Raw genomic sequence first — 15,726 nt, forward strand, 5'->3', positions numbered from 1 at the left:
TTTAATATAATTAAAATTATTTTTGTAATTATTTAAGAAATCTAGTGTTCAATAAATTATGTGAGTAGGTTAGTTTGTTTTTCTATACACAAAATCTACTTCTACCCTTAAATCGAAAGAAAAAAATACATTTAAGTACGCTTGAATTATGTTTTACTAATTAAGTAAAATAATGGTCGAGTCTTGATTCAACTGATAGTATAGTCCTGTACAATCCGGTTTAAACAACTATCCCACGCAATTATCAAAAATTTGAACAACCATATAATCTATCAATAAAGTACTGAATTTTTAACCACAAATATCAACTGTAAAAAATACCCAAAGTATCAAAACCAAATGAGCTCTTAATACTCTCCTGATTCAAACACAAGCGCTCACACAAAAGCATACACTACTAGCAGTTCATCAACATTCTAATTAACCAATAAAAAATTATTGACCGCTATTACTTGAACGACATAACTTGAAGCAGCAATTACTCCAGCCGTTGTTTCTTCTTTAATTTGGCCAACTTTAGATAGGATTCTTGGATACCTTCTTCCACTCTCTTTATCTCTGCTTGATTCTCCAATGTTTTACGTAGCCATGAAAGTTCCAAACCAGTGACCTCCATGTCTTTCACCTTTACCAAAATATCATCAATCTCAGTTAGCTCAAGCTTACCAAGATTGCTTTCTAATTTCAAGTAAATTTCAGCGAGAGCATTCATAATGTTGCTTTGAAACACTCGATCTTTCAATTGAAATTGGTCAGCAAAGTGAGCATGGTTTTGAAATATTTTATTGAGCGCATCAGCATTGCGTTGATAAACCTCGTATCCCTTGATGACGGTAGCTGTGACATCAAAGGTAATTAAAGATCCTGACTTTATATATTAATTCAAAGAAAAAATAAATTCATTAAATAGTAGCTTGCAGCCATTACTTGAAATCAAATTATGGAGCCAACTTTCCAAGGGCGAATCAGTCTGAAACTCTTCAATGTCGAATGAGTCCCCCAAAGCACCCATAGGGTTAGAAGATTCAGGATTCAAATGAGCTGGAGGAATCTATAAGGAAAATAGTGCCAGAAATTGGTCCAAAAATAAGCAGATAAAATCAAAAGCTTTGCAACGTTATAACACAACAAATAAGGAGAAAAGTAAACAGCATTACGCACAGAATTAGTAACTGACAGCTTTCCTAGTCAGGATTTCTTTTTTGTGTGTTTCTACCTGATATTTCTTGTTTCAGTTTAGTTGCTTACCATAAATGTGGCATCAACTAGACAGTCCTAAAATAACTATTTGAAGTTTGAGTGTTCATGTCTTAAGGTATAATATTAAAGTTTTGGATTCAAGCTGGTACATTAACTAGAATGCACAGTAGCAGGATAGCATTTTCTCTACAACTACATGTAACCAAGAGAATTAATGAAGAAATTAAACAAAAATGAATGGTGATGTATAGTTTGCAAAAGATAAAATAGACAGCTCATTAAAGGAATGACAAGTTCTACATACATGGCAGCAGGAATAAGTGAGAAGAGCTAAAAACTTAATTGGTCAACGAGGTGATCATGGGCCGGGCCAGGTTTGGGCAGGGCCAGACAAATTTTTAGGCCCCTTTTGCTAAGCCCGAGCCCGGCCCGAAAAATGCTAAGCCCGAGCCCAGCCCAGCCCGGCCCATATTAAATTTTACAACACCAAAAAAGTATATATTTAATATATATATTTGATTAAAAATATAAAATATATATTTAATATATAATTCGGTCTGGGCCCGGCCCGGGCCAAAAAAGTTTTACCTGAGGCCCGGCCCATTTTCTAAACAGGCCTTATTTTTGCCCAAACCCATATTTCGGGCCTATATTTTTACCCAAACCTTCCCATTTTCGGGTGGGCCATAGGGCCGGGCCGGGTAGCCCAACCCATGATCACCTCGTCGACATATTGTTGTGACTGAATATTAAACTTCATCTTTGCATCATTCATTAAAATGATAGACAGCAAGTTAGTGGACAATACATGCTTGCATTTTCAGGTCATAATTTGCTCTGTGAAACTCAAAATTCAATCCTTACCATCTTTTGGTCGCTTTTTTGCGTTTCCAATGTTAATTTCTCTAGTCTTCCTCCCACAAATGTTAGGGTAAAATTCACTTCCTCAGCTAGTTTCCCTTCATCAATCATCTACATTCGAAATATATAAAGATGAGTAGCAAAGTGAAACAGAGAACAGAACAATAGAGGCAGACAAGTTACTAAATGTTCGCCTCTTTAAGATTGTTCAAACAAATTACTAAGACAGAAATGTTATGGCAACGTTAATAAGTATACTCCTTATTTAACCTGATGATAAACTATTTAGCAGGACTCATGTTTGCTATAATTACAATTTTTTTTCCTCCAAAAGGGTTTTCATGATAAATGTAAAATCTAATACCCCATTGATTAAAAGAAGACATCCTAACACTCCTTTTGCTATATATAATCCCTGCATGTAAACTTCAAATCGTACAATAGACTCATAATTCCTACCTGTACATGTTCATTTTGATAGGTATATTATATTAAAAAATATATATTCCTAATTTGAAAATTTTAGTTACCTTCAGCATTTGGTTCTACTCATGATCTAGTAAACAAAGAAAAGAAAACAATAAACGAGAAAAACTATATGTCGGTTGATAAAATTTGTAAACTAGTGATATTTAGAAAGTATCTACACAAACCATAAATTATCACATTGAAAGTCCAAGTTGGATCTCAAAGCTCTTACCTTTGAGCCATGAAAGTGGAGTGTACATTGTTCATCTTCTATTTGCACGAAATGTCCTTGAATAGAATTTATAGGGTCCAGAATGTCATGCATCTTTGCACAACAAGACTCGGACACTTTACTTAGCAGACCCGAGACCTTGCCAAAAGTCTTTGCCTCCGTCATTGATTGCGCCTTTTGGTCAGAAATGGCATTTGCCTGGATATGCAAAATATAAAGCTAATAATGATTGATGTAAAGGAAAAACATAACGAGAGAAAGGAAACAGAGTGACAAAGAAATCGGTATTGCCTGCGCAAGATCCTCTTGAAGGGATTGTATCTCCTCCTTTGACACGTATGCTGTTTGATCTAAAAATATAAAGAAAACAAACAAGAAATAATAAAATATTAATGTCGATGATTAATCAACACATAATATGTCTTCAAATATCATACCTAAGCCATTAATCTCATCTGTATAGTCTTGGTTTGGAACTAAAATTTCTGACTGGTTCAAGTCCGATTCAATCAATTGGAATGCCTCTTTTACTTTCGTATTTTGGTTAATACTCTCCGTCATCATCTTTTTCAGCATTTTCAATCCAAATTGCGGGTCTTCGAGTTGCGCAATCGCCTCTACTACTTTCATTACTTTTAACTCCCATGAGGTCTAAATAACAAATTTAAGAAAGATATGTACTAAGAATTTGCCTAAAACATGTGGTCTGCAAAATAAATTTAAATATATTAACAATTAAAATTTTCATACAGTAGAAAAGAAAACATTACCGCAGTTGAAATACTCTCATCACCCAATATAATACGTAACAGCTTTACCACTTCAGTCCAGCAACTCTGCATATAGAGTTGAAAACAACTCAACCATTAATAGGAAATAAAGAACTAAGTACCCTTCGTTCTGAGCTGAATTTTTTTACAGCTTTAGAAACGATTCAACCTCTTGCAATTCATTTTTGCTCTTCATATCTTCCAGCTGCATAAAGGCCTCTTGTATTTTCACTTTTTTATCGTCCCACCACCGCTGCATAATAAATTTAGAAGGGAATGTTACTTAAAAAATCATCAAAAACGAATTGTAATAATAAATTTAAATTTATAGAAAAGAATTTTTAAAAAAGTTAAAACTATAAAGCAGAGAGAAAACTTTACTATATTTGAAATACTGTCATCACCCAGTATCATACATAACATCTTGACCACTTCATCCCAGCAATCCTGCAAATGGAGGAGAAAAATAATTGCACAGGTAATCAATTATGAGAAAAGATGAAGCTTTTTCAAAAAAAAAAAATTACATTCTTCCTTCCACGATGATTAAAACTTCTTTGACATTTTGGTTGTTCATTGCCATTACCCTCCATGTATTCCTTCAAGCTAAAATATGGGAAGTGCACTTTGTAGACAAAAAAAAAACCGAAAAATGATAAATTAGAGAAGAAAAAAAAAACTAAACATAAAAAAGAGAATAAGATCTAAATTAGAAACCGGAAGTTCAATTTGAAACTATAGCAAATCTACAACAAACTACATAAATCCTAATAAATTGAAAGTTAAATTTCAAAGAAGAAGAATATCCTCCTCAGTTCTTTTCCATTTAAGCAAAGAGAACAAGAGCAAAGTGAGATTCGATTCCTTACCTTTTCAGAGAAAAAAACTTTTCCTTGTTTAGCCTTACCCTTTAACATTTTAAGCCATTTTATAGAAGAAATTAATCTATTCTTCGTTTTCCTTTTCTTTTTTTTTCCCTTTCTCGCCATGAATACTGTAGCTTCGCGCGACTGCTATAATTCACTAGGCATTTTATAATGGTTAAATTTTGTCATAATAAATCCACCTACTCTTTTAATATTTAGAATTTACTCTTAACGATTTTATTTTTTATTTTTTTAATTTCAAAATTCAAGTTTAAGTTAATTATAATATCACTTTTTTAATTACATAACTACTAAGCGAGAGTTTTTTTAATTTAAAAATATTACACTAACAAATTTAACAAAAAAAATTAAATTGCTAATAGTTGGACTTGAATTTAATAAAAACATACCACGTAGTATGTTTTTATTTGATTAATGTTATTTTTTTAATTGTGAAAAAATTAATAGTTTTATGAACAAATCTCTTTTAGAATATATATATATATACTAAACTAGGAATTAAATTATATGCGGGTATAATATCATTTTATATTTATTTATTGTAGACGTAATTAGCTATATTTATTTTTCAATATAATTGTATTTATTTGTTTTTTAAATGCTACAGTTAAATAATAATTAAAATTTCATATCTATATTATATTATGGCAAATTCACGATGTAAGTGAAAAATTTATATAAATATATATTTATTAAATATTTATATAAAAAATAAATGAAACTTTGGTTAAAACGGTAATGTTAAATGTTTAAAAATAAATTAACTTCAATTAAAATGGTAAATATAAATGTTTAAGACTCAAATCTTATATTTTTTATTTATTTATAAAAATACAAAAAGATAAAAAAATTAAAAAAAACCAACAAAAACCTCATAATAATATAAATTACTATATAAAATGAATGATTTTTTTTTTGTCGTTTCCTTATTGAATTTATATTAAGATAACTCGTGACAGTAACTCGATTAAAGGTATAAACAATTGTATCGAATTAAAATTTATAAATCATATTAGAAATAGAATCAAAGTTTATATTTGAATTAATTACAACTTAATTAATAGTTGTTTTATATAGATTTTTGTAAGTTGATAAATTTGTGTAATATTTTAGTTATTTTTATTTGAACTATGTCATTTATTTTTTCAGCTCAATTTATTTTATAGTTTATATAAACTATCATAATTATATAATATTAAATTTAAATTTATAAAATATTAGAAAATATTATTTAAAACAATTAAAATTATTTTTTTGTAAACTAATTATTTAAGAAATCTAGTGTTTAATAAATTATGTGAGTGGGTTAGTTTGTGTTTTTTATATAAAAAAATCTACTTTTTACTCATAATTATTTTCCACCCTTAAATAAAAAAAATGCATTTAAATACGCTTGAATTACGTTTTACTAAATTATTTATTTTTAAGTTTCATACATATAATAATTAATTTTAAAGATAATAGTTGATAGTTAAATTCTAATTTTAAAATATTTAATTAATAATTAATTGTATAAAATAAATGATGAAATTGAAGTACTTAGATGAATCGCGCATCAGTCCCTCTCTAAAATATATGCTGCGCGAATGGTTCAAATTCAAAGGCTATAAAGCATTATTAACTCGTGAGTAGTTACTAACCCCAAAATAACCACAAAACTTCTATCCTTAGAGGCTTTCATTTGAGGGGTTTAGTAGTTGGATTCTTGATTTTGGTTAAATCCTGCTATTGGTTCTTGCATTTTATGATATTTGTAGATTTTAATTTGATTATTCTTAATTTTTATAATTTTTAAAATTTAAAATTACAGATCTCACCAAAAGATAATTGTTAAATTTCTTAAGTTTTATTATTTCTAAAATCTAATGAATTAAACATATTATCATATGCGTAATGTTATGTTAGCTTATTATTTTCACATTTTACTTACTAAAAAATCCAGTTATCGTTTGCATCACGGTTAAAATTTTAAAATTTCAGTTTATATATTAACAACTGTCATTTGCGTTAAGACTAAGATTTCAAAATTTGTTATACTCATACCTTGACAATGACATGTAGTAGAACATAAGACGACTTGCCAATGACTCTTCGTGGGGGACAGCCTACGAGCAACCCTCCATTAGGTATCCTTTATAATGATCGTTCACGACGGACCCCCCACCCCATGAGCCCTAACAGAGCTACTTTAGAAATGATTTGCTATGGATCATCTGTGGACACCATTGAGACACAACAACCTCGTATAACCTTAATAAGGAGAATGTCAAAGCAAGACCACAATTGACTTATCATAGCCCTGCCACTTGAGTGACCACATGAGCAAGCCTATCTTTTGCCACTTGAGTGACCACATGAGCAAGCCTATCTTTTGTATTGTTGGCTACATGGCAGTACCAAACAAATGACACCCTCTTACACACACCTCAAAGCATGAGAGCACATGATCTAGTTCCTTCTTCCCCAAGAAAAACCTAAGTACTCTCCTTCCAACCTTCATCTTCTCCCTTGACCTCCCACTCTGGCTCTTCGCTTGTCATAGGTGAACCAACCATTTTGTCTCCAGCACCTTCTCCTCCTTATTACCTTTTTAAAATCTTGTATCAATAAAATTCAAAAAGTAATTGAGTTTAACCAAATGGATTTAACTTATACAGTCCGTTGGGTCAAAACTAAAATTTCAAATTTTAAAAAATAAATAGCCTAAAATTGACCAATTCGAAAAGTACAAAGATTAAATTCAATCAAATTAAAATATAGAAACTAAATTCACAATTTTTACAATATAATAACCAAAAGCAAATTTTAACTTTGTTTATTATGATGCAAATCATATTCTAAATTTTCTAATATTGTAAATAAGATTTTCGTTTCATTATTATTTGTTAAATAAAATTAGACTTGTACATGGGTCGGGCTGGGCCCGAAATGTGGGAGGGCTTGGGCAAAAATATAAGTCCGAAAAATGAGTTTGGACAAAAAAATAAGGCCCGTTTAAAAAATGAGTCGGGCCTCGAGTAAGACATTTTTGCCCAGGCTCGGGCCCGGCCCAGCCCTAATTCACTAAAGGACAATTTTTTTTTAATATTATTTTCTTATTGTTTTCTCTCCATTTTGCTACCATTTTACTATTATGTTGCTACTATTTTATTGTTATTGTTTAGATATTGTATAAAACTTATTTTATTGTTAATTTTGTTATTATTTTAAAGACATTTGTTAATTTTATTATTATTTTAGAGGCATTTGCTTGTTAAGTTGCATCTATCTTAGTGTTATTTAAGCATACATATTTTTTAAAATTTATTTTCAATTTGTTGAGAAATATTTATTTTAATGTTTTTAGTATTTTTGATGTATTATATATATTTTAAAATTATATAAAAATTAATCTAGGTGGGCTGGGTTGGGCCCAGATTTTAACATTTTTATTTAGGTCGGGCTTAAATAAAATTTTAAGCTCATTTAGCAAACAGGCCTAAATTTTTAGTTGAGCCCGGCTCGGCCCATACACACTCCTAAATATAATATTTGATAGTTCAATTTTTTTTAATTTGATACTAATCTCTTTTTTATCAATTTAATATATAAATTTATAAATTATAAAGAGTTGAAATTAAAAATTTAAAGGGGTCATAGCCCCTGGATCTCTTACTGGCTCGGCCACTGGGTACACTAAATAACAAATTTAGATGGCTAAAGTACAATAGAATTATTATACATGATGATATAAATCATATATGAAGCAAAATTAAGACCCATCAATCTTGCTTCAAACTTCAAATTTATATTACTTTTTATCTAAATCCAACATTTACTACTGTCACAATTATTATTTTTTATTGAAAATGCCAATAATCAACACGTAATATCTCCATTATAGTCTTGGTTTGGAACTGGCATTCTCTGACTGCTTCAAACACAATTCTATGTCGTACGGGATTGTCCAGCTGCAGTGGGTGTTTGGCGGCAGCTCCTACCTACCAGTGCTCTACACAGCTTCTTATCTCTTGATTTTTTAGATTGGGTTAGGGAAAATCTGATGATGTTGAATAACGATCTCATTTTACTAATGTCGAGTGGCCAACTGTTTTTGGGCTCGTTTTTTGGCGCTTATGGAAATATCAGAATGGGATGATATTTGGTACACATCATCATTCGTTACAGTCTATTGCGAGTGTTAGTCTTTGATGGGCTAAATGTATTAAGGCTAGGTATGAGCGTTCTTCGTCTGATGATTTTCCAGCAATGGTGAGAGAGAGAGATGACGAAGGCGCTGTTGAAGGGTGGACCAAGTTAAATGTTGATACTGTGCAGTCAGGAGTGTTCCATCTGGTGTGGCAGTGGGCGGAGTTATTAGAGATTCCTCTGGCTCTTGGATTGTCAGTTTTAGGTAGAAGACTGGGATATGTTCTGTGATACAAGCTGATCTCTGGGACACAGGTTTGAAATTTCTAACTTCCTCCATGGATATAACATGTGTGTCGTAAAAAAAAAAAATGAATTTTATATGTCAAACAACTATTCCTTTGATCTCGTCTTCATGCAACTGAGAGCAAGAACAGTAATCTCCTTTCTGCAATACCAGGGAACAAAGTTGAACCATCATTGAGCACAAGGTTATCATAGAGATCCTTCATAATATTCACATTACATTTCATGATAGATTTTTAAGTGTTAATAGAAAAATAAATTAAATCCTAATTGAAAATTGTACATCTTAATAGAAAATTGACAAAACTATTAAAATTTTAAACATGTCAATTCAAGTTTATTTTATGTTTATTTTTTGAATTTTTATAATTTTTTTATAATTTTTTTAATTTTTAAATTATTTTTTGACGTGACATATAAACAAAAAATGTCATGTCAGTATGAAGTACATATGAACTACCATGCAATTTACATATTAACATTGTTAAAATTTTAATGTTTTAATTAACATTTTCATTAAAAAAAGTCAAATTAACAAAAAAAATGAATATAAAAACAAAATAACGTTAAAGAATAAAAAAAAAATAGAGTTGATATGTGATGCATAATTTCATACATAGTCAACAATTTAATATTAATTCACATAACTTCAATTTTGATAATATATCATCTTTTAGGTTTTACTTGGTAGAATATAAAAAAAAATTAGAATGACAGAAAATTAAAAGAATAGAAAAATAGAAATATGAAATATTAATTTTTTTCTTTCCATTACTTTGGGTATAAAAACTTTGTAAACAATTATACACATAAAATAATTACATACATAAATCAATGTTATTATAACCAACTAAACTGACAATCGACTTGGATACCAGTTCGGAACAAGGTATTAGATCGATTGACCCGTAAGCTAGTTGAATCGTCCGGCCGAACCGATTAAATAAACATTTGAATTGATTTTCTTTATTTTAAAATTTTAAAATAATTTATACAATTAAACCTAGAATATGGTTTTAATTTATAATGTTTTATCAAATTTAATTCCTTTTTATACCTAAATAAAATTAAAATAAATTCCTCCAAAAACATTTTCCCCCTCTTTTCTCTTTAATTCTTATGGGCTTTTTCTAAATGAAAACCCGGTCTAAGTACGCAATTTACTGGACCGGGCATTTCACAGCTAAATTTCAATGCTTTTGGGCCGGAGAACAATAATATTGACGGTCCATATATAACTAAAAATGATTTTGTCAATAAGTTGATTTGATCTTTTTGGGTAATTTACATTTTAGATCATTCAACTTAGTACCAGGCTTCATATAGATCATAATTCTTTAATTTAATCAAATTACAACATTCAATTTTTACCCGAGTAATATATTACTTACTATATATAATGATTAAAAAGAAAAAAGAAAATCAACAAGTGGTTGGAAAAAGTGGAATTGGACTCTCTTTTTTTTATTATCAAACATTTGAACCAAGTTCGAATCTTAAAATCAACATTGTTGGGAGGATTTTACCTGAATACCACTCCTAATCCGAACAGGACTAAAGTCAAATCGTAAAACGGATAAAAACACTTGCGATTATATCGGAAATGGATTCCCTTTCTCTTCTTAAGATACTTTCCTTATCAAATTGGTTGGAGAGGTGGATATTATAATGATTTCAAAACTAATAGTGATTATAAATATGGTAAACCATTAAAAATAAAACAAAAATAAACTTGTTTTTCATATATATATATAATAAGGAAAGTTTATGTGGATTACGATCAATGAACTATTACATGGAAGTTTTATGTGGATAAACTTATATTTTAACACATAAAAAGTAATAACCATACATCTTGACAAAAATTCTAATAAAATATATGAATTTCTTGGTAGACCAAATTTGAAATTAGTCCAAATATTTTTAAGTTACAATAAATTAAAATTTTAATTCAAAAGAAGGTATAGGCCATTTAGTTCATTAATTATTTTTTTTAGTTACAAAAACTCTAATATTTTCAAGTACTAAATTGAATAGAGCCGCTCTTGAAGCAACTATGGAGTAGAGTCGCAATAAAACAGAACCATGGCCGAGCACAAAGTGGTTCGAACTATGGCCACTGAAGAGTTAATTTAAGTGCAGGGACAAAGCTAGAAAAAGTTTTTATGGGGCCGAAATTAAATTGTATTTCTTTACGATAGTAAAAATATAATTTTATCATTTTAATACATTATATCTTTATAATTTTTAAAGGATTAAATCAAATTTTTATTATTTTTAAGGGCTAAAGTACAATTTTACTATTACAAATCTAAAATTTTAAGTGACCTAAAGGAAAGTTTCCATTTTTTCTATAACAATGAAAAAGACAATTTACCGAGCTTACGCGAGATGTTACACATCATCAGAATACATCAAGAATCATGATTGCTTACGTATAGTGTAGAATCTCATGTGCACTTTTTCTTAGTCCCTAATCTTTGAAGAGCACGCGATTGAATTTCAATCATCTCATCTATGTAAAAGGGTGGTCCAAAAATACATCAATTGATCATAGAATAAATGTGTCTATGTATATAAATGGTGGTAGTCATTTTCCTTTTTTGTCGCATTGTTGAGTTATTAAGCTCATTCGTAGTGAAATGGGGGAGTGAGAAAGGGCTTTGTGGCTGTCCAAAGTTGATGTGATGCACATATATATTGCTCCCTTTTAAGCTAAGACAAAGATGTACCAACTACTCTCCCCCCATTATTAAAGGGTATTCAAGGGAATCTCATTGTACAATATAGAAAATAAAAAAAAAGAGTGTATATAATACAAATTATTAACCTAACAAATTGTGTTTTTAAGTTTGCCGATTGAGTCTTAGTTTGATTGGGATGGACATTGTTGCTAATGCAGGAGAACGTGAGTTCGAGTGCACTGAAGCGCATTATCCTCCTATTTATGGGTTTGGAAGCTATGGGTAGTTCTATATATTGTATTAGAAAAAACATATATAATCAGAATCTGTAATGAGATTGTTTAAAAAAATTGTTTATAAGTTAAAAAAAAAACCAAGGCTCCTTATATGTTGAAGATTTCAACATTTTCTTCTAGTTTTCTTTGGATTAATTTTGACAAATATCCCTAAACTTTGTTTTGATTATAAATTGGTTACTAAATTTTAAAATATTTTAATTGAGTCTTTAAAGTATCATTGTCAAATCAATTAAGTCATTTCCTTAGCTTAGTCATTCGTTTGGGTGTTAAATGTCAAGTTAAATATGACGCAGAGCATATTTAAGACATGTGGATCAAATTGTAAGCACTTATATGCCTACTACATGGACATACTGAATCTAACATGTTAAAAGATGTGGACAATGTCAATAAAATTTAGGAGGGCCATTTTTTAAAAAACATTATGTCTAAGTAGGTATATATATTTTTACAATTTGATACGTGTCTTATTTGATAACTCGATTAGAATGTGTAATAATTTATTATGATTATAACTTCTTTTTCTATTTTAACCTAGGCCTAGGTTCCATGATAGATGGTAGGGGTTTAGGGTTTCCTCTAATAGCAGAAACGTTGACATTCTTATTAAAATCATTTTAATACTAATTTGCATGAATCTATTGGATCCGTTACTTAAGCTATCAGAACTCAATCATTCACAGTTTCAAATAAAATAAATGACAATGATTTTCTATTTGTGAAAAGTAATGGAAATAAAGGGTTTTTTTTTAATATGCAATTTTCAGCTAATCAAAGGAAAAAAAGTAATTGAACGCTTAGTATTGGTATTGTTGCAGTGAATGAGAATGTGAGTTTGAGTTTGCTAAAGTACATTGTCTTACTATTTAAAGGTCGGGAAGGGGTTATGAGTAGTTCTAGGCATTATATCATAAATAGTAGATATTATATGAATTTATAATGAGATTAAGTTAAAAAAATTAGAATTTTATTTAAGGGGTTGAGATAAAATTATATTTTTTTTTGGGGAAAGCTAAAAATATTGTGTTAAAAATACTTATATTTAATGTTTTACTTTTTGAAGGGTCTAAAATCAGAATTATACCATTTGGTTGAGGGGGACCAAGGTTATTGTCTGCCCCTTAACTACATCCTTGTAGACAGGATCAACGAGGGATGAAACTTAAGTCATAATAAATTTAGATTGAGAATCTATACGAGATTTACATAAAGTGAGACTTGAACATAAATCATAATAAATTTAGATTGAGAATCTATACAAAATTACATAAAGTGAGACTTGAACATAAAATTTCAAAGTTCACAAATTTTCAAGGTTAAATCAAGAGGCCTCTTTGATAGATTTTATTATTAATGAATAATCATATTATATTATTATAATATTGTTCTTCATGAGAAAATTGAAGCCTAGATGAATATCCTTTTTTTAACAATCTCATTGTAAGTTTTGATCATATATATTCTTTTTGACACAATGTCTATAACTGCCCATAACCTCTTCCCAACCCATAAGTAGGAGAACAATGTGTTTCAGCGCACTTAAACCCATGTCCTTCTATCTTGGTAACAATGTCCATGCCAATCAAGTTAAGACTCAATCGACAAATTCTTAAGGATTTTAAAAGTGTAGGATTTTGAAAATCAATATTTTTAAGCCTCTCCATAAACTATAATTCTATGTTAATTAAGGACTTAATTGATGATTCATTAAAAATATTAAATCAAATGCAAATTAATATTTTCAATGATTAATTTTTTTTAAAACATATTTAATGAAAATAATAAGTAGATAACCTCTTAGCTTTGTGGCGAGAACATTATGTTATAGACATAAGAAGTAGAGCTTAATCCTAAACAATCTTATTTTTCTTCCTAATTATATAAAAATATACATTAAATAAATTATATAAATATAATAATTTTAAATATAATTACAACATAAAAGGAATATTCTAGCTTCCCTTCCAAGTTTGAAGGTGTTGGGAAGAGTGCATCATCATCACCATTCCCTCCTTTTTATCACTTTCTTTTTTTCAGTTTCTTAAAAAATATTCTAAATGAAAAAAAAAACTTGCTTTAGCTCCATTTTTCTCTAATGATAACATGTTGAATTTAATTCCTTTTATAAATATATATATATACAAATTTGTTCATAGGCAAATCAAACTGCAGATCTAAATCTTCAAAAATAAAGGAAAAGAAAAAGAAATAAAAAAAGTGAAAAGATGAGATGCATGGTTGCATTCATGCAAATGGTTCCTACCATTAATCATATTATATACTTACATTTTTTTATTTATGTGCTAATCATCCATTTCAACAAACTAATGAGGCCAATCTCAATCACATGACATCAACATTAAATAAATATAATTATTATTCTCTCTCTAATTTATAATGTATATATATATATATCTCACGTGTGTTAATAGTAATTTAAAAAGTAGTATTATTTTATGTTGGGGCGTATAAAAATATCTACTTGTTTATAAAATGAACTCATTCAAGTGGAATGTTGTTTGATACACATTATTATCTATTAAACATATAAATAATCTTAATTAAAGATTAAAATATTTTAAAAAAACATTCTAAATTGTCGGTTGGATCTTAACTTGGTTGATATGGGTATTGTTGTTAATGTAGGGTGACGTGGATTCGAGTGCGCTGAGGCGTATTGTCTTCCTATTTATGAGTTGAGGAGGAACTATAAATAATTTTAAGTATTATGTCATAAGATATTCACGATAAAATTTTTCTAAAAAAATATTAACTTTTATTTAAGAAAAAAAATCAAATGGGATAATAATAGTTAATGTGTTGTGGAAAGGGAACAAAGGGCAATACTGTGAGTTTCTAGTAGTTATCCTTAATTACCTTTTTAAAGTCAAAACTCGTTTTAACACTCAAAATATCCTTAATTCAATCACACTTTTTTTCCTTTTTAAAGAATATGTAGAGTGATGTCGTATCATGATTTGTTATAAATATCAATTAAAATCTCGTTAAGAACAACACTTTGTTAGAATATAGCTTCGTTAGATATGTGTATGTACAACCCATAAAGTTTCTTTAATTTACCTCATTAATGACAAGTGTCGGGCTACCTATTACATGGCACACATGTGATACCTTATTTGATATGTCTTCGTCCCGTTGCAACCTGCTTAAAGGTTATTATGCTTCCCAAGTGACCGATCATGATCGGACGTACATACATTGTATACGTGTTTAGATTCAATGTTAAAAGATGATTATCCTGTATTATAAATATTCATCTCTAACTTCTGAGAGGATTTATGTTCCTCCTACAACTCTCCATGTCCTTGTGTGAAATGTCACCTTTTCCTATTTTTTTCACATTTCCCTTCGGTACGATTCAATTATAAAAAATGATTTCTAGTCTCAAGGTTGAGTTATCTTAGCTCGCCCAATAGCCTATTTTACTATCAAAAAATAAATAAATATATATATTATTTTTATAATTAAATTTTAAGAATTTTAAGAATTATCTAACTTGAATTCAAATCAAACAAGATATGTCTAATGATAAAATTTTTATCCAAACTCAACTCGGATCAAATCGGACAAGCTATTCAACTCATAAACAGGTCTACTTACACTTTCAAGAACAAAATGGTAGAAGAAACATGAAATAATAAAATATGGGCAAAATTACAAAAAATTAGTGGTTAAAAACTTTAAAAGAAAAAGAAGAATGAATGAATGCAATAGAATCATCATGAGCTTTCAATTCACTATGGTATAAATTTAGTACATCGTCAGTTGAAATCTAAAATTTTCACAAACAAAACTAGGTTGATGACTTTTAGCTCAATTGTTTGTTGAAACATAATTGTATGATCTAAGAAGAAATTTGATATTTAAATG

General features: G+C 29.1%; 1 protein-coding gene across 1 annotated transcript; it reads right to left on the minus strand.

Annotated features, from left to right (window-relative positions):
• Window positions 1–165: 165 nt before the first annotated feature.
• LOC107932299 (uncharacterized) lies at window positions 166–4,556 on the minus strand. The gene is made up of 11 exons (XM_016864267.2): window positions 4,401–4,556; window positions 4,059–4,156; window positions 3,913–3,978; window positions 3,701–3,784; window positions 3,532–3,597; window positions 3,199–3,412; window positions 3,053–3,111; window positions 2,762–2,959; window positions 2,065–2,172; window positions 928–1,051; window positions 166–837 (listed from the first exon to the last, which is right to left on the minus strand). Exons 2-11 carry the CDS (start codon window positions 4,122–4,124, stop codon window positions 479–481), a joined length of 1,344 nt encoding a protein of 447 aa, XP_016719756.1. The 5' UTR covers window positions 4,125–4,156; window positions 4,401–4,556; the 3' UTR covers window positions 166–478.
• Window positions 4,557–15,726: the final 11,170 nt, after the last annotated feature.

Source organism: Gossypium hirsutum, chromosome D03 (genome assembly GCF_007990345.1).
Source record: "Gossypium hirsutum isolate 1008001.06 chromosome D03, Gossypium_hirsutum_v2.1, whole genome shotgun sequence".
NCBI lineage: Eukaryota > Viridiplantae > Streptophyta > Magnoliopsida > Malvales > Malvaceae > Gossypium > Gossypium hirsutum.

Bases quoted from the DNA above. Each gene is read 5' to 3' on its own strand.
- LOC107932299 (XM_016864267.2), bottom strand. From the start codon at position 4,124: ATGGAGGGTAATGGCAATGAACAACCAAAATGTCAAAGAAGTTTTAAT. The intron at 3,979-4,058 runs GTAATTTTTTTT...CTCCATTTGCAG, and splicing joins ATCATCGTGGAAGGAAGAAT to GATTGCTGGGATGAAGTGGT. The intron at 3,785-3,912 runs GTAAAGTTTTCT...TTTATTATGCAG, and splicing joins ATGACAGTATTTCAAATATA to CGGTGGTGGGACGATAAAAA.